The 25,044-nt window shown below is 41.9% G+C and overlaps 1 protein-coding gene across 2 annotated transcripts in view; it reads left to right on the top strand.

Moving 5' to 3' along the window:
- ccdc102a (coiled-coil domain containing 102A) overlaps nt 1-24,315 on the top strand; it is a 102,134-nt gene extending 77,819 nt beyond the window's left edge. For both annotated transcript variants that reach the window (XM_060940734.1, XM_060940735.1), the window contains exons 7-9: nt 17,664-17,834; nt 18,856-18,959; nt 22,760-24,315. In XM_060940734.1, the coding sequence (XP_060796717.1) occupies nt 17,664-17,834; nt 18,856-18,959; nt 22,760-22,898 (414 nt within the window). In that variant the 3' untranslated portion in view covers nt 22,899-24,315. The remainder of the gene's footprint in view (nt 1-17,663; nt 17,835-18,855; nt 18,960-22,759) is intronic.
- The last annotated feature ends 729 nt before the right edge of the window (nt 24,316-25,044 follow it).

Below are 25,044 nucleotides of genomic sequence, written 5' to 3'. Positions count from 1 at the left end.
TGAGGTGTCAGGCTTGGAGTCTCTTATTCAGTTCAAATGCATCTGAATACGCGTACTTCCATACCATTAGTGCGCAAAAACTAGTATGTAGGGTGTCCAGATACTCAGTAGGCATTTAATAGTCTTGGATGATTGGTACCTTTTGTGTCAAAACCCAGCACTGTTTTACAAGGGAACAAAAATTATAAAGATAATGACTTTCTTTAAAGAGAGTGTCGGGGGGTAAGGAAAGGATCTGGGTCCTGAAAACAGTAGTGTGTCCCCAATCCATGGTCTGTAGCTGCCTTTGTGAGGTGGTGAAACTTGCTATCAGTCTCTGTATCTCCTGAACCAAGCAGTGAAATGCCCTGCCTTCTCATCTACTGCTCAGGAGAGGATGTACCATGTAATTGTTTTTGTGGAATACTCACATAATCGTGTTTTATGTTAATGTTGCGCTAAAGTCGTCGATGTGTGGGTTATCTATCTATTTATTTATTTTGTCTCCTCCCACCCCCAACTTTCACATCATTTATTCATGTCACGCTGTATGTGTAAAGACCGTATCACTGGCCTGATGTGAATTGTGAAGCAGAGCCACAGCCATTTTAATGTAAATAAGCTGCTTGTTTACTGTTTTGTCATGAGTTTTAAGAATGTAAGCCCTGGTTTGTGTGAAAGAACACGCGCAAGCATATTTCATGGAATACCTGTTCTCAAAGATGAGAAGAACAATTTGATCATTGTTTTGTTTTTCTGTTCTTTTTGACCTTAGAGAAGGATGTTGGAAAACACCAGGAACGTTTGTACAGAGCGTTCATAATAAATCTGTCTCTCTACCATGGGCTTGCGTTTTTATACCAGTTGATTAATATAGTGTTTTTGTGAGACGGTCGTGTGACCCCCCCCAAAAAAAAAACCCAACAACAAGCAGGATCATTACTGTTTTGCAAACCTGCATTGCACAGACGTCACCTATGGAATTGTCCAATTGGTCTGTGGTCCAGAAGGAATTCTTGTACATGAAAGCAAATTTGTGATTGTAAACCCCGCCCCTCATCCAAGCCCAGAGTCAGTCCAGATTATTCAGTTCTTGTCACTGACCTCAAGAACAAACAGTACCGTGTGTGTTATTTTCTCCCTTGACTTCGTGTTAATTGGGGTCGTTGTTTACTGATAGTCATTCACTAGTCTCTGCGCCATACTCTTCAAGTCAAGTTTATTTGTATAGCACTTCTAACAGTAGACGTTGTCACAAAGCAGCTTTACAGAATATGAGTGACTTTTAAACATGAGCTAATTTTATCCCTAATCTCTCTTCAGAGAGACTCCGCCCACTGTACCAAGCTGCTGCTGTTATGCATCAGACAGGAACTCTACATCAGCAGTGTAACAGTTCAAAGATTAGGATGGATGTGACGATATTTTATTTATTTATTTTTAAGGCAGCGACTGAAATGAATCGTGGTGACCATTTAATTAAAAAAATGGAGAAATGACCATGTTTCATATTTTTAACCTGACGTAAATAAACAGGCTAGAAGTAAGAAACTTGAGAAGAAAAGGTGATTTTGCTGAAACGCGGAGCAGATGTTTTTGGCCTTGGAAGCAGAAGAAACTTAGTCAAAATATATCGACTATTGAACAAAGCTGGTCACACGGCTGTATCGTGTTGTAGCGTATTCAGTGATCTTATTGCCTTAGGAGTCAAAATCAAATTGGGTAGAAATCTGATATTTACAGTGGGGCAAAAAATATTTAGTCAGTCACCAATTGTGCAAGTTCTCCCACTTAAAAAGATGAGAGAGGCCTGTAATTTTCATCATAGGTACACTTCAACTATGAGAGACAAAATGAGAAAAAAAAATCCAGAAAATCACATTGTCTGATTTTTAAAGAATTTATTTGCAAATTATGGTGGAAAATAAGTATTTGGTCAATAACAAAAGTTCATCTCAATACTTTGTTATATACCCTTTGTTGGCAATGACAGAGGTCAAACGTTTTCTGTAAGTCTTCACAAGGTTTTCACACACTGTTGCTGGTATTTTGGCCCATTCCTCCATGCAGATCTCCTCTAGAGCAGTGATGTTTTGGGGCTGTCGCTGGACAACACGGACTTTCAACTCCCTCCAAAGATTTTCTATGGGGTTGAGATCTGGAGACTGGCTAGGCCACTCCAGGACCTTGAAATGCTTCTTACGAAGCCACTCCTTCGTTGCCCGGGCGGTGTGTTTGGGATCATTGTCATGCTGAAAGACCCAGCCACGTTTCATCTTCAATGCCCTTGCTGATGGAAGGAGGTTTTCACTCAAAATCTCATGATACATGGCCCCATTCATTCTTTCCTTTACACGGATCAGTCGTCCTGGTCCCTTTGCAGAAAAACAGCCCCAAAGCATGATGTTTCCACCCCCATGCTTCACAGTAGGTATGGTGTTCTTTGGATGCAACTCAGGATTCTTTCTCCTCCAAACACGACAAGTTGAGTTTTTACCAAAAAGTTCTATTTTGGTTTCATCTGACCATATGACATTCTCCCAATCCTCTTCTGGATCATCCAAATGCTCTCTAGCAAACTTCAGACGGGCCTGGACATGTACTGGCTTAAGCAGGGGGACACGTCTGGCACTGCAGGATTTGAGTCCCTGGCGGCGTAGTGTGTTACTGATGGTAGCCTTTGTTACTTTGGTCCCAGCTCTCTGCAGGTCATTCACTAGGTCCCCCCGTGTGGTTCTGGGATTTTTGCTCACCGTTCTTGTGATCATTTTGACCCCACGGGGTGAGATCTTGCGTGGAGCCCCAGATCGAGGGAGATTATCAGTGGTCTTGTATGTCTTCCATTTTCTAATAATTGCTCCCACAGTTGATTTCTTCACGCCAAGCTGCTTACCTATTGCAGATTCAGTCTTCCCAGCCTGGTGCAGGTCTACAATTTTGTTTCTGGTGTCCTTTGACAGCTCTTTGGTCTTGGCCATAGTGGAGTTTGGAGTGTGACTGTTTGAGGTTGTGGACAGGTGTCTTATACTGATAACGAGTTCAAACAGGTGCCATTAATACAGGTAACGAGTGGAGGACAGAGGAGCCTCTTAAAGAAGTTGTTACAGGTCTGTGAGAGCCAGAAATCTTGCTTGTTTGTAGGTGACCAAATACTTATTTTACTGAGGAATTTACCAATTAATTCATTAAAAATCCTACAATGTGATTTCCTGGATTCTTTCCCCCCATTCTGTCTCTCATAGTTGAAGTGTACCTATGATGAAAATTACAGGCCTCTCTCAACTTTTTAAGTGGGAGAACTTGCACAATTGGTGGCTGACTAAATACTTTTTTGCCCCACTGTATAAGCCAGCTGTGTACAATGTCTAAGTACCGGGTGCGTGTGTGTGTGTGTGTGTGTGTGTGTGTGTGTGGGATGGTAAGATTTACCGATTCACAACAGCATATTGATTCAAAAGGTCAGGATGCAATTGCCCTGACCAAAAAAAAAAAGTGCATCGGATACAATTTGGAATGAACTTGTAACATCTTTGCATTGGTAAAATCCGATAAGTTTTTATTATAATAGGCCCGATGCCTTTATTATTTAGAAATGTGACCAATAATTTAATACTTGGATTGATTCCTCCACTCAAGTGTTTAAGCATGCTCACAATCACACTGCTGTCACTCACCAAGTCTCACATGAGTTGGAGGCGTGGCTTAACGTTATTTCAAAATAAAAATCCCTATTTAGTTTACCCCCCCCCCATACAAAAGCTGGTATAAAAGACATGTTTGTGAAGGGTTTTTATTTTTACTGTTCCTGTAGATGCAGCAGCTCTGCTTTCTGCCCAGTGCGGAGTTATCTTACCTGCTGAGACATCCTTCAGTTGCTTAACCATTAAGTGTTAAGAAGACCAAAGAAAATCAAACACTATACCATATTGTATACTGTACCGTATAGCATCATATTCTTTTGCATCACGTTGAATAGGGCTGAAATTGTATCGTATTAGCAGTTACTTTATATGTATATATCTTTTAATGCATCATTGGCAATGAATTGGGATCCGTATTACATTGGTCTCAGGGACGAAGATGCACATCGTGTGTGTGTGTGTGTGTGTGTGTGTGTGTGTGGTGTACCAGTGTGCTTGCAGCCATCCTGAGGTATCAGACAGGAACTGGGAGATTGATGCAGTTCTTTTATAACTGCTGGGACAAATGGGTCGATGCGGGCGGGGCTGGAGGACCAGGAGCAAGAACAAAGTGTGATTGATACTGAAATTGTTGCGCTTTCCTGACCCTGACTCACTGTTTTCTCTTCTGTGTGTCTCTATCTCTCTCCTTCCCCATTTCACTTTTTTACTTTCTTCCTCAGATTGATCTTTGTCGCTGTGCTATTCAACCAGTATGTCCAGGAGCGTGTGTGAGGCCAGAAATAGAGCCCTGACTGGATGAAATGGCTCGGCTTTCCTTCACGATTAGTTAGTTCAGTTTGCAGCAGCGGCGCTGACGTTAGCACAGTGTGTATTAATCCACTCCTTTGAAATTTCCTCTGCACACAAAGTCTGAATTTTTTTAAATTTATTTTTTGAGTGAAATATTCGCATGAAATCACATGGGTCATTAAAGACATGTGGTATTCTTAGTCTCTACAGACCAAGAAAGAAATTTAATATGATGAAAAATAAATCCGGGTCAGTCGAGTTTGTTGCGAAAATGATCGCCTGAACAATCAAATGAGGGTTCCTGACGTCTAAAGGAGGGACATCTTGTCTGGAAATGAGTGAACTCCTCGTCCAGTAAAGTGCCCTATTGTTGAGAAATAACAGGACAGTTGGAATGAATGCAGATCAGAAAGGTTTGATGGTTATAACATAAGGCAGTTATACAATCAAGCTAAATAACTTTCCAGAGGTAGGAGAGTTTATACTGGCTGACTGACGAGCCTGCTACAAGGAAAGGTGTTCACGTACTGAGGTTCAGGATCAGTGTGCTCTCTGTAGTCTCCTCAGGTGAGGAGCCAGGATACGCAAAACAGCCTTGAACTCCACCACAATTGTTGTAAAATATTGTCTGAATCTGTCGTGGTACATCTGCAACTTTTGAGCGAGATTATGAAGCTCTTCCTGTTCGAATAACTGGTGAACCCAAAACATTCTCTTTCTTGAGCGCAGTGATGGTCACCGTGTGAAACGAGTATGAAATAAAATGTGAAATATTAAATACACATCAGACTTTGTGCACAAAAATTTTGCACATTAATTTTTCATATCGCAACTTAATGTCATACCCAGTGTGTAAAGGCCTTGTTTTCGTTTCTACAGCAACAGCTCATTCGCAGGGTCTCGTACAGCAGACACTCCACTGATCAATACTTTTTTTTTTTTTTTAAATCTGTTCAAGTTTTGCTGTCTTGGCCATGACGCTCTTGGAAAAGAGATTTTTAGTTTCAGTGAGTTTCTTACTCCTGGTTAAATAAAGGTGAAGTTTTCTCTCAGGAGAAATGTGTTTATGTAACATTTTTGGAAGGAATCTCCACTGTCCGTGCTAAAGCTGTAAACTTAGGTTTTCCACAGGACAGAGGAGTTTACGGTTCTTTTCATGTCTCAATAACCTGCATAACAAACTACTTTTATTTTTTTGTTTTTCTTTATTACCTTAAAGGAAAAAGAGAGATTGGTGAGGGAATGACTGTTTGTTTATAGCTGCTATAACGCAAGTAAGAACTTGTTTCTTAGACATTCCACAACATTAAATATAGCTATAAATGGATAAAAACTGAGCTGTTCATCTTTTAATACATTTTTAAATATTGTAATTGTTGGGAAGTTGCTGTGATGTAAGAGGAATAAAACACTCCAGGGTGTGCTGTGATTGGAAAATAATCAACATGTGGTAACAGTAACTGCTTCATCACACCACCCTGTATTTTACTGTTCTCTCACACACACTTTTTATTCCTTACATCCATCCTAGCTCTGTGTTCACTGCATCGTCTGTTTCTCTCTCTCTCTCTCTCACTGCTGCTCTCCCCCCACCACCACCACCATCAGGACTGTTACTATAGCGCACACACGGGGATCTGAGTGTTAACGGCTTCACAGATGAGCAACCCGAATGCGAATGAGCGGCCTCGAGTGATGACTCCGAGAACAGAGCGTTATTTTTATTTCAGGAATCGAGATTCGGATCTGAGCTGCTTTGAACTGTAAAGTCCATAACTATTTGATCAAATGATTAGTAAGTCATGTGACATTTAACATCTGTATTGTATACCTGTGCTAGGAACTCGATAACTTCCCTCAAAGCCCCAGAAGCATCTCCTCTCTGACACACCCATTTACACTGTATTAAACTTATTTATTCAGCATTTGAGTTATTTATTTATGTTTAAAATGTACATTTTTCACTGATTCCATAAGGGTGCACTATCTTTTGCAGTTGTACTTTTCATAGTGCATCAGCATCCTTCCAACATCTGTCCAGATGCCAGCTCATCCACACAGATGTCGCCACACCCCCTTTCCTCCAGGAGGGGTGGAGCCAATCAGAGTGATTAATGAGGTTGTATCTGTGCTCATCTGTTCAGAGTTGTGTACAGGGTGTCTGGTTCTGATGAAAGCAAGCTTAGTGGTATTAACAGGCGCGCACACACAGAGTTAAGTCTCAGATCTCAGAGGTGTGTGTGTGTGTGTGTAAATGAGCTCCGGTAGCTTGCACTCGCTCCATCTGGGTTAAAGCTGGTGTGAAATTGATTGTTTTGCTTCTGAGATTCTCGGCTGCTCCTCCAGCGAGGTTCAAATATTTTGGCCTGATTCTTTTGTTTCTGACGTCTGTCTGTCTGTCTGTCTGTCTGTTGCTTGCTCACTGATGCACTTTCAAGCAGAATGGAAAGTAAATGATGAGTAAAATGTAAAACGGTGCTGTATTTTTTTTTTTCTCAGTAAGCACTACTGATTAATAGTATCTTTATGATCAAAATCTCTAATTTTCTGGTGACGTTCAGCATCGTATTAATGAGAAATCCAGTGTCGACATAGTGTAGACATTGGCGTAAACACTGCACTCTGTACGATATCTGAGCCTCTGCTGGTTAGTGATGTAGGACATGAAGAGTGTTGGTGTGGAAGCTGATGTTTGAGCTGAGTGTACAGATGAACAGGTGAGAGCTGTGCAGACTAAAGCACTGCTGCATCACTGTTTGCGGTTCGAGCTGTAGCGAGGGTGGAAATCCTGCTGCACTGCTGTCAGCACAGCATTGTGGGTAATGTAGGAAACCGTTAAGCAAAGTGAAAACACAGCAACATGTCCATGAAAGCTCATGTGTTAATTATAAAGATGATATAAACAGTTCAGGGCTGCATGGGTGAGGTTATTTTTATTTACTTATTTATTTTTTGCCACTTTTGATTGAACTTGGGTTCAGCTGGTGCACATGGCTGCTGGAGTTTAAGCCACATCAGTCACCGTGGCTGTATAGAATAAATATAAACGATTGTCCCTTTGCCATCGCCTGAACCCTGACCTGTTTAAAGAGCTCCCATTAGCACAGGTTCCATCGTGGCGTCTGCTCTAAACGAGTCCATTATCACCTGCGGCTGCACTTTATTTATGAGCCGCCAGAGCAAACGGCTGAGTTTCTCCTGCACTCATGGCATGCCGTTACTGCTGATCTACAGCCGTGTGTGCGCGCGTGCACGTCAGAGGAAGCATATGGTGGTCATTCTTTTTATAGTGCAATGATTTGACTGACTGACTTCCTGGATAAAATACAATAAATGCACATTTAAGACTTTTTATCCAAATAGAGTTGGATTTAAAAAGGTATTGTTTTTTTCCTCCCCATAAATCCTATAACCATGATTTACTGGGTGACTCGACTTCTCTTGGGTCTTATTTTGTTTGAGTTCTTTATGCCAGATTTAAAAAAAAAAAAAATTGGTAAAGCTGTAGGTCAGCAAAAAAAAATGCGACGTGCATCCTCAGTGGACTGGGCATACGGAGGCAGAAGGACACTGAGGCAAAGTGAAGGTGAATGTACAAAATATGAACAATGAGGATCTGAGCGAAATGTGCTGAGGAGCTGAAAATAAAGAGAGATGAACAGCGGTCCACTCAGGGGAAATTGATTTTGAGGTCATAATGGGGGGGGAGTGTGAGCAGGATGAAGAGGGAAAGAAAAGGTAGTTGGAACATCATGTTACAGTGAGAGTGGGGTTTCTGAGATGAGGGTTAAAGGTTGAAAAACTCAGCTGCTCAGGTTAAAGATCAGACTGTACACCTGCTATTACAGGTACAACTACTCTGTGTGTGTGTGTGAGGGAGAGGGAGAGAACCATCTCATCTCATTATCTGTAGCCGCTTTATCCTGTTCTACAGGGTCGCAGGCGAGCTGGATCCTATCCCAGCTGACTACGGGCGAAAGGCGGGGTTCACCCTGGACAAGTCGCCAGGTCATCACAGGGCTGACACATAGACACAGACAACCATTCACACTCACATTCACACCTACGGTCAATTTAGAGTCACCAGTTAACCTAACCTGCATGTCTTTGGACTGTGGGGGAAACCGGAGCACCCGGAGGAAACCCACGCGGACACGGGGAGAACATGCAAACTCCACACAGAAAGGCCCTCGCCGGCCACGGGGCTCGAACCCGGACCTTCTTGCTGTGAGGCGACAGCGCTAACCACCACACCACCGTGCCGCCGCATTTTTAATGTACATATATTTTATTTGAAATGGGCTTTACCTTTGTTAAAAAATACCAGGATCTATAAATATGCAAATCTGGACATGCCCTTTATGTCCTGATATCATTAATAAAAACAACCAGGTGTTTGTTCCAGACAAAACTGAAATTGTGATGGCTACAGTGTGAGTCAAAAACTTGTTTCACTCATGAGTCTGCGTGCAGACGGGAGGTTGAACGGCTGGTCTGTTGGTGCAGTCAGAACAATCTAGAGCTGAACACGCTCAAAACTGTGGAGATGACTGTGGACTTTAGGAGGAGCCCCCCACCCACCCCCACACTGCCGCCCATCACCAGCAACACTGACTGCTGTTGAAACCTTCAGGTTTCTGGACTTCACAATCTCCCAGGACCTGAAGTGGGAGACCAACAGTCACCATTATCAAAAAGGCCCAGCAGAGGTTGTACTTTCTGCGCCAGCTCAGGAAGCTCAACCTGCCTAAGGAGCTGCTGACACAATTCTACTCTGCCATCATTCAGTCTGTTCTTTGCTCTTCCAGCACTGTTTGGTTTGGATCGGTCACCAAGCAGGAGAAGAACAGACTGCAACGGACAATAAGGTCTGCAGAGAAAATTATTGGTGTCAGCCTGCCCGCCATTCAAGACCTGTACCTGTCCAGAGTCAGGAAACGGGCAGGTAACATCTCCGTGGACCCATCACACCCTGGTCACAAACTGTTTAAACTTCTCCCCTCTGGGAGACGCTACAGATCACTGTACGCAAAAACAACCAGACACAAGAACAGTTTTTTCCCCTCAGGCTGTCTCTGTGATGAACAGCTGAAACCAGACTCAAATATCAGCAACATCAACTGTGAAATATCTGCACACTCGTACCGTCATTCTGTGCTCACTGTGTATTTATATTTACTAAGTCATCCTTGCACTATGCACCATTTTGCACCAAAAGATTCTACATGTACATAGCTTTTTTTTATCTGTTTGTACGAAGAGAGCTAAGTGAAACCGGAGTCAAATTCCTCGTGTGTGTGTGTGTGTGTTCACATACCTGGCAATAAAAGTGATTCTGATTCAGAGGAGGAAGGTGGGGGGAACAGCAAAAAAAGCTGGATTTCATGTCCTGATGTAAATTCTAATCCCGTCTGAATAGGGCTAAAGACAGCATCGTAGTTCTAGCAAGGATTATTTTAGCTCTGATCTGCTCCCGTGTGGAGCAAGCTGCACTTGCCTTCACTCACAAGCAGGAAGTCTGAGCTCAGAATGATGTCATTTATCAACCTCTGCATGTTCAAGGGGTGGGGGAAACATGGACATCTCTCTGTTGATCATTTGTGAGCAACAAGCTAACTAGCTAACAGTGAGTGATACTACAGTTCACTATTTAGAGGAAACTACACATTAGTGTGAGTCATCTCATCTCATCTCATTATCTGTAGCCGCTTTATCCTTCTACAGGGTCGCAGGCGAGCTGGAGCCTATCCCAGCTGACTACAGGCGAAAGGCGGGGTTCACCCTGGACAAGTCGCCAGGTCATTAGTGTGAGACATTCACGTGTTAAATCTATATGTTGATGTAAAGCTGAAGTTCTGTTGCCTTTCCTGTTGGTGCTGTGAGCTGCCATTTTGATTTAACGTCACTCCCTGAACTCGGGGTCGAGGAAACCATCCTGAGTTCCTGAATAGAAAGTGAGTTAATTGGGTGTGTTCTTTCGAGTTTTTGGAGCTGGAAGATTGAGTTATGAGCTTTAATGAGACGCAGTAATACGAGATGCTGTTTGTGTAGCCAGGTGTTGAGTATCACCTCAGTCTAACGGGAATAACCGAGATACAGAACAGTCTGATTTTAACAAAACTAAAGTCTCGGTGTGTTCCAACGGATACAAATAGGAGGCGCACTGTAACAGGAGGCATAGAACATTTCATCAGAAAGGTTCACAGGGCACCTGGTGGAGATGACGATGGGTTCCACAGGACACAAGTTTATTTGTTTTGTTTTGTATGCATGTTTTTGTTTGTTTGTTGTAAAAAAGCATTTTTAGTTTAATGAGCATATGAAGCTTACAGGAAAAAGGAAAGCTGCATTTACAGCATCTTTACTGATCACCTGGTCAGGGTTCAAGTGGTGCAAATTCGGCTCCTAGTTTTCTTCGAACTGTGCGTGTCTTCCTGCTGGCGCCTGTAGGCTCTTGTAAACGCTGCACATTTTTATTTCTGTATATTTACACCATGTGTATAAGACGTTCACACGCACTGATGGCGTTTCCGTTCCAGCTTCATGACTAATCCCTCATTCCTCCTTCATCATGGATCATTCATCAGACTGGAGCTTGTTTTATTCATTGTCACTCCATCTGTACTTGACTAAACACTCGCATAACCCCGAAGTTTAATCCCAGTATTTCATAAGCTGCTGATCTCCTCCTGGGGTTTTCACATGCAGCAGTCTGTAGAATTTACACAGAATGGTGCAGAAAACAAAAAACACTGAGTGAGTGAGCGACAGTTCTGTGGGTGGAAACAAACGCCTTGTTGATAAGAGAGGGTCAGAGGGAAATGGACAGCTTTTGGTTTGAGCTGCCAGGAAGGATATAGTAACTCGTATATAATCATGCTTTACAACCGTGGTGAGCAGAAAAGCATGTCCACATGCAACAGCAGAAGAACACGTTGGGTTCCACTCCTGCAGCCAAGAACAGGGATCTTAGAACCAACAGCGAGTTCCTATTAAAATGGGCAGTGCGTGCATGTGTGTGTAGTTTCATATGTACACAAACATCTGGAGGTCATCATCAAAACAGCAGTGTGAAGAACGTAACAAAACACTTCCGTGGGTGTCGTGTCGTTTGTAAACAAGTCACGAGCCTTATCTTTTGCTACACATCTGCACTGAAGTTTCATTAAAGTATCATCTGGATTTTTAAAATGATCTTAATTTTAACCTTGATGAATACAATCCAATTTTCAGCAACAGGCACCAAAATATTAATGAATACATATTTGTAAATGTGCGCACAACACACTGCTGTTTTAAATATAATATAAAAACAATTTTGTTAATTTGAATTGAGTTTCATTCAACAGTATATGCGATGTGTAGGCAAGTACAAACAATCGTCAGTCATAACAAACATGTCCGGTTTCGGAAAGAAAAGTGTCGTTTTGGAGCCGAAAGAGTCGACTCTTATTGGTGAACTGAGTCAAATGATCTGACTCCCTGAAAAGAGCCAAAATTCCCATCCGTATTCCGAGGAGGTGGATAATATGGATGGAGTTCTCATTTAAAGATGCAGCCAATCAGAGTGAAGCTATTTACATAGCTAATATTGAAAGGCACTGTCTCAAAATCAGTTTGTCTGTAGAGTTTTTACACCATGAGGAAAAAGTTTCATAAAAACAAACTCAGACTTTACAAGAGCATATCTGGGAATAAAATAATCTGATAAATGTACGTAAGGTTTGGCCGTCTGGATGTTCCCTGATGTTTTTGATCGTATTGATTTTTGTGTGCAATGCACATATGGGGTGTTCCCCCCCCCCCCCCAAAAAAAAAATCACTTTACATTTATTTTGCTTGCGTCAATCCTAGTTTTTATTTCACTAAATAATTAACCACATGTTCCATTAAACTACCTGGCTCTTTTAAAATGAACTCTGTGAGAAAGACAGAGAGATGCAGTGCTACATTTAAAACACACACACACACACACACACACACACAGTGTGCCAGACTGTTAATTAATGGATTTAAAGTAAAGAACCTGTTTTGTACCAGACGAGCTCCGATCAGACCGTTTTAACTTCTCCCTGTGGGATTACAGTTAATCACTCAGTCTGATTTTGCAAACCACATTTGTGTGTATACACACACACACACACACACACACACAGTGACTGTGTTATGTGCTCCATGTTCTGTGCTTTTTTTTTTTTTCCTCCTTCTCTCTTCTTCCCCTCCATATATATTTTATATATCCCTAGTTGGCTGTTATGCTGATGCAGGACATCATTATAGAAATTACTGCTTTAATTATTTTCTTAAATTATTGATGTTCCTGAGCTTCATTTTGCTTTTTTCCACTTCCAGACAGAGGGAGTCTGTCTGTGCGTCAGATCCTTTCATCTATTCATTATCCTGTGCAGGGTTGCAGGCGAGCTGGATCCTATCCCAGCTGACTACGGGTGAAAGGCGGGGTTCACCCTGGACAAGTCGCCAGGTCATCACAGGGCTGACACATAGACACAGACAACCATTCACACTCACATTCACACCTACACTCAATTTAGAGTCACCAGTTAACCTAACCTGCATGTCTTTGGACTGTGGGGGAAACCGGAGCACCCGGAGGAAACCCATGCGGACACGGGGAGAACATGCAAACTCCACACAGAAAGGCCCTCGCCGGCCACGGGGCTCGAACCCAGACCTTCTTGCTGTGAGGTGACAGTGATAACCACTACACCACCGTGCCGATGGAAAAACTACCAAAAAATAAATCTGTAACTGTCCGTATCTCTACCAACCTTTTACGACCTTTTTCAACATGCAGCAAACAGCAGCCGTCTTTTCCCCCCCAAATAAAAATGGCACACGAGTCGGTCAACATGTGAATCTGGAGCAATTGACAGGAACTCTATTAACTGCCCCCCACCCTCACTGCAAAAAATGGCCTTTCCAAAATAAGAAATAAAAGATTAAAACAAAGCATATTTGCTTGAATTAGGTGAAAAAAATCTGCCAATGGAACTAGTCAAATTTGACTTGGTAAGATTTCTTAAAGTAAGATGAAAAATCTAACCTGTTTTTAGATGAAATAATTCCAAAATAAGATTGGGGAACTTATTATGCGAGATCTGATTAACTCAAAATAATCAAAATAGTTCTTATAACAAGATCGTACTTCTTACATTTAGCCATTCAAGTCATTTTTATTTATTTCATTTTAAGGGTATTTCACTTAAATTCATGACAAAGTCTTAGCAATAAAAACTGAATTTAAGATAAATATACTAATATTAGGATTGTTAAATTCTACAACTAAGCATTGCTAGCTTAAAAGATTCTCCTTTTGTGACCTGTAATTAGTAAAATACTCGAGATATGAGACCAGAGACTATCTTGAATCAAGTTGACGACACGTGTAGCATTGCAACAAGTTTTTTTTTTTTTTCCCATTTCAACATTCAAACATTAAAACATCTCTTAAGATTCCACTTCCCCAGGACCTCAGGCACCAAAAAAATAATAATCAAAAAAAGTCTACGCATTTTGACTTGGTGCTTAAGGCCTCTGCATGCTCTTGCGACAAGGCTTTCGCAGATAGCTTTTCACAGACAGTTGTAATTTATCGTTGAGCGGGGAGTAATAGGCGTGCGCGATGTTATTCACCGCCACAACGGAAGGGGGCGCGAAGTCGCGAAATCGCTAGGAGTAGTTGGTGGGTGTGGTTAGTGGAGTGTTTATCCTCCGGTTACTTATAATGACTAGAACTGGAGTCGTATAGATGTACGCATAGACATCCTATGTCTATGGATGTACGTACTTCCTCGATCAACCGCTCTTTGTGCTGCTCCATCTTCGCTCGTGTTTTTAAAAATGGCGGTCGTGAAAACAAACCAAACCGGGAAAGTAAGGAAGCGGAAGTGCATGTACAGCGGATGTAGAGTGGACCAATCAGAGCCCTCTTGTCTGCGACGCTGTCTGCGAGGCTTCTGCGGTGGTCACAATTTTTGGGAGGTGCGCGCAGAGCGTCTGCGAAGGTGGGTGGGCTACACAGACGCTATCTGCGACGCCGTCTGCGAGGACTGGGTTGTCAGCATAAATTGGCCTTTACACAATGCCAAAGCAACAGTGCATTTTGGGGGCACTGACTATTCATGTGTACGAGGGGTTTACAAGATCAGGCACAAAAAAACCCACTGAACTTAACTCACAGCATTCCAAAAAGACCTCACTAAAACGCCTCCACTCACTCACAGCCTTTTTGAAGGCACTTGTCTGGTCTAGAGTCTGTACAGCATCTAGAAGGAGCTCACTCTGAATGACTGACTGAGAAAACAGTCACAGTAAACTTAGGATATGAAAGGTGGAGATGAATTGTAATGAAAGATTCAAAGATTTCAGTAAAGTTCATTTATTCCCAAAACAAGCATACTTTTTTTTTTTCTTGAAACAAGATGAACTGCATTTGACAAATGTCCAAAATGTACTTGTTTTAAAAAAAACTTGTTTTATTTTCAAAGGTGCTCCAAATAAGACTTTTTCAAGACATTTTGTCTATACAAGATTTTCAAGATGGACTGTCTAAAAACCAGCCTTTCTAGCTAAATGAGGTTTTGCTTGTTGGGCAATTATGTCTTTATAATAAGGGTGGCGAGATGTTTTGACTTGAAAATGGACAAATAAATTCCTAAGATTTTTATTTTTTGCAGTGCACACCCCAAATTCTTTCAGCTCTTCCACTTTAAGATGCACTCCTGCGACGTCTTCTCTTTCTGTCATGGTAAATAGAGAAAGTTCGGAGTTCATAAATGTGAAATAAAATCTGTGTGTTCCACTCAGCTCACATTACACGCTTATAGTTGTAATCTAATAGCTGTATTTATTAATGAAGCCAAGAAATGTTTTCATTAAAAGGATGGATGATGGATGGATGGATGATGGATGTACTCAGTTTCAGGTGAAAAATGAGCACAAGTTCTCAAACTGTTTCAGTGTTTTTTAAATATTTTTTTTTTAGTATTTTAAAAATATTTTTTTTTTTAAATTAAGTCTTTCACTTCACTTTTTAATGTAGAATTTTATTTTATTTTTATTTTTTTTTAGTAATTTTGTGTTTTTGTTTTAAAATGTAAATATTTCAGTATTTTTCCGGTTCTTGAATTTTGCTGAAGTGTAAAAAGATTTGATTTGACTTCCAGGAGACTTGCAGCCTTTTTTTTTTTTTTTAAACTTAAATGTAATGCTTGCTGACGTAGTGGAACCTGCACACACACACACACACACACACACAGAGAGAGTGTGTGTGTGTGTGGTGAGTCATCGAGTGTGAGTCAGACTGTTTGTTTTGTTTGGTGCAGAGCGGATGAAGGCGAACCCACACCGGCTCACACCATCATTTATTCATAACTGATGTTCACTGATGATGCAGGAGTTTTGTTTTTTTTTTGCCCCCCACCCCCCAGCGACTCGCTGCTCTCCTGCTGCTTCACTTCCTCTGAAATCTAAAGCTGCTGTGCCAGTATCTGCTGTCTCCCAGCGCACACACACCTGCATGTTCTCACAGTTTTAGATGCTTTGGTGTGAAGAATCATTTAAAGATATTTTAAGTTATCTCTCAGTGTTTGCATCCTATCTGATTTCAGTCAGTGATTTTGATTTTGGAAGCTGGTAAGAAAGATCAGTGTGTAGAGGAAGCAGGAAGAGCAGAGCAGGAAGTCTGTGTCTCAGAGATTTTTTTTTTTTATTAAAACAAAGTGTTGAAGTCGTGAGTTTCTGGAAGCTTCTCAGTGAGGAGCGGTGTCTTCTTTGTGCTGCTGTCAGGTTTTTTTTTTTCTTCTGTGATTTTTAGATGTAATTTGTTTTGTTTTTCCTCCTAAAAGTGATCCATCTGTTTGTGTGTAACATCAGCAGGGTGTGTTTTATTCTAATTAATCACACATCTATCAGCTTAGTGGGACGTCTTTAAACAGCAGAATCCTTTCAGGACATTTACTATTTGCAGTTTGTGGAAGGATGTGTTTCATTTTGTCGTGGTGTTTTTTTTTTTTTTTTTTTTAATAACTTTTAATCTAATTTAATAATTCTGACTTTAAAGTTGTCAGCCCTGTGATGACCTGGCGACTTGTCCAGGGTGAACCCCGCCTTTCGCCCGTAGTCAGCTGGGATAGGCTCCAGCTCGCCTGTGACCCTGTAGAAGGATAAAGCGGCTAGAGATAATGAGATGAGATGGATGGACTTTAAAGTTGTCACTTAACTCTGCTGATTGATGTGTGAGCAGTGTATAGAAATGAGTTTGCACTTTATAAAGAACATTTAGAACTTTTAAGGCTTAAGAACTTTTTCCCCCTTCTGTCTCTCTAAAAACACCAAGCAAAAAAACCCAACAACTTTATTTGGAATAAAAAGTGAAAATGGGGCGTGTCTCCACAGAATGAGTCCAGTCTCACTAAAGTTCTCTGAGAGCGCATCAAAAATGACCCACATGGTTACATTCCTTAATCTGTAATGTATCTGTCACCGAGTGATCCCTTATTTTAAAGATAATTAACTATAGGTTTGTAGATTTGGATTATCCAGTAAAACAACTATTTTTGTTGTGACACGCCCCAAATATAAAACTCAGAACTATAACACTTCGTTTTTCAGGGTTCTTGAATTCTCTCTACAAGAATCCTTAAAACATTGTCGTTCTCTACTAAAGAGCAATTTCCTGTCTGAAAGAGTCTCTGAAAAGGTTCTACATGGAACCCATTTTAATAGAGAACCTGAATGTGTTGTAGGGTTCTGCATCTGTCAGGGTTCTTCAGAGGGACAAACAATGGAGCTTTAAAGATTCAAGAATTTCAGAGGGGAATGATATTGAGAAGTAAAATTCCCAATATTTTTGTTTGTTTAGGTTTGTTATTGCTAAATAAATAAATGAATCACTGAACTTTTTGTGCGTAAAATACTTAGTGTTGTGAAAAAGTATTTGCCCCCTTCCTGATTTCTTCTATTTTTGCATATTTGTCACTCTGGCAGGATCCTACAACAAAGTGCTTCCCTTTTTCAGAAAGGATTCCAAGTAAAACCCCCTTTTTTGGAAGCTGAGAATGTTTACGTTTCACTAATATTAAAACCTTATTCTGAGCTGAAGGTGACGATGTCCTGTTTACACACAGGTTCTGTTTGATTTGTTATTTTCTGAAGCTTCTGTAGAGTTATAGTTTGTGATTTTATTCTAAGGACATTATTTGTGTGTATGTGTGTGGGGTTCCCCCCCAGGAACTAGCAGACTTGCGTCACGTCCACACAAAGGTGAAGAAGCAGTATCAAGAGAAGATGGCGGAGCTAGCTCACGCTAACCGGCGAGTGGATCAGCACGAAGCCGAGGTGAAGAAGTTGAGGTTGAGGGTGGAGGAGCTGAAGAAGGAGCTGGGTCAAGCTGAGGATGAGGTTAGTGTTCTGTTAGCATTTAAAGGAAAACTCCTGCTGTGTGTGTTAATCTCAGTCATTAACATGTGATCTTCAGCAGAATCATCTCGTCTCATTATCTGTAGCCGCTTTATCCTGTTCTACAGGGTCGCAGGCGAGCTGGAACCTATCCCAGCTGACTACGGGCGAAAGGCGGGGTTCACCCTGGACAAGTCGCCAGGTCATCACAGGGCTGACACATAGACACAGACAACCATTCACACTCACATTCACACCTACACTCAATTTAGAGTCACCAGTTAACCTAACCTGCATGTCTTTGGACTGTGGGGGAAACCGGAGCACCCGGAGGAAACCCACGCGGACACGGGGAGAACATGCAAACTCCGCACAGAAAGGCCCTCGCCGGCCACGGGGCTCGAACCCGGACCTTCTTGCTGTGAGGCGGCAGCGCTAACCACTACACCACCGTGCCACCCTCAGCAGAATCAGATTTATTTTATTATAAAAATTTGTTTAAATGTCATTCATGGACACGTTGGTCTACTTTTAGTTGAACAGTTTCCAACATTACCCACAATGCTGTGCTGATGGTGGTGCAGTGGGATTTATCTCTTGCTTCATCTCTACCTAAAGTAGTTTTGTTCCAGTGTATCCAGCTCTACACTGGATTTGTCATTAATGTGATCCTGACCGTCTTCGGAGTGAACAGTAGAGTCCCAGCGGTTATGTTTGAGATCGCTGAAATGTTTTGTCGCTGTGTTAACAATAACAAACAGCAGAGATTGGCACCAGAATCACTAAACACTCTCAAATACTTTAATATCAACAGATTTAATGTGTTTCAGGGTGGAGTTTAACTTTCTGAACCCTGATTCAACACACTGAAAATAAAATACAAGACAGCCTGACAGTCACACAAGCCACGCCCACTACTTCATGGTGACATCACAGCACATGACTTGGGGTGTGTTTTTATAAAGTCAGTGATACTCTGGGGAACATTGCTTTGTCTACACTTTTTGGTGTGTGTGTGTTTCAGCTGGATGATGCTCGTAACCAGAGCAGGAAGTTGCAGAGGGCTCTGGATGAGCAAGTGGAGCAATCGGAGAACCTTCAAGTTCAGCTGGAGCACCTACAGTCCAGGTAAAATGGCGTGTGTACACACACACACACACACACACACACACACACACTGCTCTCCCTGCATTCTGGCTCTTGCCTCCCTGCAGCCAATCCCGAGCTGCCTAGCTGTGGGTTACCGTAGTAACAGGGAGACTTGGAGAAGCCTGAATCCCTCCTGTCAGGCAGATGATTCAAGACACACACACACACACACACACACACACACACACACACACTCACCTTTCATATATGTAGGCTTGAACATACACGGTTTATTCACTTAATAGAAATCCTTAAAACATTAGTATTTTGTTGACTCCTATCACTCTTAAAGGAATTATTAATAAAGTAAAATATTATCTATAATGTAGTGGCACCCCTACAGGACTGAAAATTATTATTATTATTATTATTATTATTATTATTATTATTATTATTATTATCAACTGTATATTTTGTTCTCACCAAAGAGTGAGACACAAAGACAGACTGAGAGAGAGAAGCACAAAGAGACGGTTACAGAGTGAGAGACCGACAGATTCAGTAACAGACACAGAGACAGCATGAGAGAGAAGCACACAGACAGAAGAAAAGGACAGATGGAGAGACAGACAGGCAGACAGACAGAGGGATGCTGTGTAAATGAGTATGAGAGAGAACATTAGAAGAGCTGGTAGGTTAGGGTTTGATGTAGTCATGGCAATGGAGAAGAGGGCGGAACCTGTCTCATGACAGATGGAGCATGTGTTCAGTTGTCATGGAAACTGAGGTTGGCCTGGCACAGGAGGATTCTGGTTGGGGTCGTCACAGTGACTGAAGAGAAGTGGGCTTTATAGAGTAATAAATGTAAAATGGAAATATTAGTGTTTGGCCATTTGGGAGCTGAAATAAAGAGTCGACTCTTTGCTGAGATGAGTCAAATTATCTGACTCTCTGAAAAGGGACGGAATTTAAAACAAATAATTGACTCTTATTGGCGAGTCGAGTCAGTTGGTCTGACTTGTGAAAAAAAGAAATGAAACTGAAGAGTTGACTCTCTTACTGCTGAGCCAGGATACGTGATCTGACTCCGTGAAGAGAGATTGGATCTGAAAGAAAAGGCACTTTATTGATGAACTGAATCAAATGATCCAATTCCTTGAAAAGACAGAATTAACAAGAGTCAACTTTTCCTAGAGATCCTAAAGACCAAACTGAGATTTATTTTAACTTGTGACTAAAAATGAGCATGAATCTATCAAATATAATGCATGAAATCTTGGGCATGGAACATTAGTTTTTTCCTCCTGGCTGTTCAAGATTTTTAAAATCCTAAAATATGAAGGGAATCAGAGATATCACTGCCTGAAGACGTGCGTCATGGTGGGATTAATGTCTGTCTTTCCCTTAGACACACACACGTACACTCTCTCTCTGTGTATTCCTCTTATATTGCTGTCTCTTGGGTAAGCAGAACCTCAGTAAGTGACCTCAATTGAAAAGCTTTTAGTGTTTTAGCAAGTAAATGTGCTCAAAACTGCATATTGTGTAATTTAGCACCATTTAAAGGCAGATGATTCCTGTCACTGCTCCACACTGCTCTTCTCCCGCAGAGCCTCAGATCTGTACACAAGCAAGGGTATTATTAATTATATAGTGTGTGTGTTTTACAGTAAAATACTGAGTGATGGGATGGTGTGATGTAGCAGAGTTACTGTTACCATCCTGGAGTGTTTTTAATTCCTCTTACACCACAGCAACTTACCAAGAATTACAGTTATGTATTAAAGAACTTCATACTTTTTTTTTTTATTTTATACTTGCATTTAATGTCCATGAAACAAGTTAGTTCCTGTTGTCACTGATGTTATAGCAGCTATAAACAGTCTTTCCCTCAGCAGACTCTCTTTATTCTCTCTTGAAGGTCATAAGACAAAAAAGCGCAGCGTGTTGCACGTTACTGAGAAACCAGAAAGAAGTGTAAACTCCTCCGTCCTGAAGATGTCAGAAGACTTGGTTCCAACTTTTAACTCTGACTGTTACAAAGCACTGACACTGGAGACTCCTTCCAGAAATCTTACATAAGCATTTCCGTCTATCCATCCATCCATCCATCCATCCATCCATTATCTGTAGCCACTTATCCCGTACAGGGTTGCGGGCGGGCTGGATCCTATCCCAGCTGACTACGGGGGAAAGGCGGGGTTCACCCTGGACAAGTCGCCAGGTCATCACAGGGCTGACACATAGACACAGACAACCATTCACACTCACATTCACACCTACGCTCAATTTAGAGTCACCAGTTAACCTAACCTGCATGTCTTTGGACTGTGGGGGAAACCGGAGCACCCGGAGGAAACCCACACGGACACGGGGAGAACATGCAAACTCCACACAGAAAGGCCCTCGCCGGCCACGGGGCTCGAACCCGGACCTTCTTGCTGTGAGGCGACAGCGCTAACCACTACACCACCGTGCCACCCCTACATGAGCATTTCCTTACAGAAAACTTGAATGAGCTGTTACTATAGTAATGAGAATGTATTGGAGCGAGTGCATTAATATAAACCCGTGATTTGCCCCGCACTGTCAGAGCTGCTGGAAAGAATAGATTCTCTATTTTTATCCGGTGTGTGGGCATGTTTTATATGGTGTGTGTCTGTGTGCATAGGCAGTGTGTGGGCGTGTTTATATGGTGTGTGGGTGTGTTTATATGGTGTGTTTGTGTGCACAGGTGGTGTGTGGGTGTGTTTATCTGGTGTGTGGGCGTGTTTAGCTGCCAGGCAGGTTTTGTCTGCTGAAACAACATCTCTGGAAGATTAGGATGTCGTATCGGTGCAAAGTAGAACAGACACAGTTCCCATGTTCTCCTCTGGGCACAGAGGTGTGTGTGTGTGTGTGTGTGTGTGTGTTTGTTTGTTTGTGTGTGTTTGTTTTAGTGAATTCAGCATGCTGTATTTTAGCTCCTGTGTTTTTTGTCTAATGCACAGATTTTGGACCAACTGCACAAAGGCAGATTGCTTTGTAAATGTGAATTAAAGTCGAATCATCACAAAGCACACCTCTGTTCTCCTGACTCACACACTAATAAATCATCCCCGAGATATTTTTATCTGCTTTTAGTGATTCACAGCGGCTCAGAGAACTCTGTGGTGGGGATGGAACCTGCGGATGGAGTTGAGATTAAAATGTCTCTTTATGGTTTCTGCTTTGTTTTGGGAAAATGATGTTGACATCAGCGTTACTGCAAACCAGTGTTTTGTGGAAATGTTTGGATTGTAATAAGCTGCAGGTTTAAAATGCGATGTAGAAATATTTAAGAGCCTGATGAGGGTTGGGAATGCTGAGGAGCCCTGAAATCAGTACAACAGTCTCCTTAAAAAAAAAAAAAGGGGTACACTGTACACCTTTCCATGTCTGATTTTAATTCCCGGGCTGGGTTTTAAGCCTTGTCATCAAGCACGCTAGCAGTGTTGAGGCATTCAAGCCTTAGTGTTTAAACTTTTTAGAAATGTATTGATGCTCCTTTTCTTTAAACTCCATCACGTGGCAGGTGCTGAGCTTTAGTGTGTGTGTGTGTGTGTGTGTGTGTGTGTGTGTGTGGTAAAGTGCTGCCAAATAAACAACTTGAATTTTAGTTAGAAATCCAGATAAGGGTTCAGAATAAACTGAAACCCAAAGATTCATCAGATGTACTTCCTGGGTCTCCCCTTCCCCCCAGTAGAACCACAGGAACTCTCCCAGGAAATCAGGAGCTAATACCAGCAGATCCTCTTAAAAGATTCCAGATGACGTTTTTTTTTTTCCCTCTTGACTATTTCCTTGTTGTTCTCTCGTAGGCTGAGGCGTCAGCAGAACCCAGGCTTGTTTGGGAAGATGAGAACGTCGTCGTCCTCGTCACGGTTCTGCCCTGATGACCCCGAGCGCACGGTCAGCGACCCTGACGAGGAGGAAGAGCTGCAGATTCAGATCCCGTGAACAGCATCCCATAATATCCAAACTGGGACCTTTAAACTGTCCAGCTCATACAGGACACAGGACGGGTTCTGATGTGAAACTGTGTCTGAAACATGGGGATGGTTCCTCTGTGGTTCCTGTACAGAGAGCAGCAGAGGAACTGGAGGAGGAAGTGACTTCAGCATCCACACATCTCACTTGCGTCGTCTTCTGTGATCGCTTCCGCTGAGCCGTGCTCTCGGACCCGAATACAGCGCTTTTACTTTGTTACAGTACACTACAGGTACAGGTGGAGCTTGTGGGGTGGTGACATCATTTCCTGTTGCTAACACTGAACACAAACATTAACAGAGAAACTGATTTTATTTTTGTTTATTATACAGAGAGCTAAAATCTCAGACAGTTGGATTGTTTAGATGATCAGACGCCACTGAAGATGACCAATCATCATTCTGCACCATTTCTAGCTCCGCCCACACATCCCTTTTCATTAAATGTAGGAAATTTTACCGTACCTTACCATTGTGTACTGTCCCAGTGTAAAAGTGCCGTCATTACACTCTTCCTCAGCTTTCTATGACTTTTCTGTTCCACTACGGCGTTTATTCCTTCGTACAGAATGCAGTGTCGTGTCGTCACGTCTGTGTGCTGTGTAAACGTTCTCTCCAGGTTCACACTCATTTTTGTGTTTGCTTTGCTGTGTGTGTGTTTTGATGTTGGAGTTCTGACACAACCAGCTCACCGTGAGCCGTCTGCACCGGTCGGCCCTCAGTAGTGCTGGTTGGCAGTGGAAGAGAAAGCGAACTCTCTGATTGGCTGATCAGATCATGAATGTACATTATAGTCCTGATTTTGTGTTAATTATAAATCGGAACCCCCGTTGTGTGTGCGCGCGCATTGTGGTGTTCTCCATCAGCACTTCAGTCTTTATAAGTGTAATCCACTATGGACTCTGTTAGCTCCGCCCCTTTTGCTACAAAGAGCAGGCTGCGAATTCCAAGTGGGAGTCCATAATGTGACACTTTTTTTCTTCTTTTTTTTTTTCCAGTTATATATCCGGTCTGTCGTCCCCCGTTAGTGACGTTCCCCTCACACGTGCAGGACTTCCATACAGCGTATTTTACAGGTGATGATGGGGAGGATGAGGTGATGAGTACTCAGCCCTGGTTGGTGTTTAGTTCTTTAATGTCGGCTCGGTGTGTCACAGCTCTAACGTTGAGCTCCAGTTTGTCCTGACTTTACTGTTTAAGCAATAAAAACAATTCACCTTCTGGACCAACATCAGCAACCAACAATGAGGACCAACAGACTTAGACTCCTTCAGCAAGACGTTTTTACTCGTCGTTCTGACAAATATTTATAAAACTTTTGTTACGTAAATTGTTCTGTATTACAGGTTTTTTTGTATTTAGCATTATAAATATTAAGTGTGTATAAACACAGCCTGTGTGTGTTATTGAGAATGGTGTGGGGGGTGGAGAGACGGTCACTTTTTGTAATCTGGAGATTGGTTCAGTCCTTGCGTGAACTTTCACACAGTGCACTAACTCACGGCTGTGTTTTGTTAGTGTTTGGTTACGTGGAAACTTCTGAAGGATTTAAAATAAACTTGGGCTTCAGCCTTAACCTGGTGGATTTAACTTGGTAACACACTTATAATAACATCAAAATAAATAGCAATTCAATAACTAGACTGCATTTCCGCAGAGAAAATGCAAAGTGTGCTTGCTGAGGTGTAGCAGAACAGCTAGCATGCCAACATGCTAACAACTAGCATGTTAACAGTTAGCATACTAACATGTAAACAGCATGTTAACGTTAGCATGCTAATAGATAACCTGCTAACAGCTAGCATTCTAACATGCTAATGATTAACATGCTCTTTGTTAAAATTCTAACACTTTAAGGCTAATATGCTGACAGCTATCTTGTTAAAAGGCTAGCATGCTAATGGCTAGTATGTTAACTTTTAGCATGCTAACACGCTGAGGGTGACATGCTCAGGCGAACTCGCTAACAGCAAACATGCAAACTCTGCATGCTACCATGCTAATCCTAACATGTTAACAGCTCTTATGATAACATGCTAATGGTGAACATGCTAACAACTCAGGAGCTAACAGCAGGCATGATATCATAATGGGTAACATGCTAACAGCTAGCATGG

This window comes from Neoarius graeffei, chromosome 15, assembly GCF_027579695.1.
Source record: "Neoarius graeffei isolate fNeoGra1 chromosome 15, fNeoGra1.pri, whole genome shotgun sequence".
NCBI classification, from domain to species: Eukaryota; Metazoa; Chordata; class Actinopteri; order Siluriformes; family Ariidae; genus Neoarius; species Neoarius graeffei.
The sequence above is the reverse complement of the archived record's forward strand: the minus strand, read 5'-3'. Positions and strand labels throughout refer to the sequence as shown.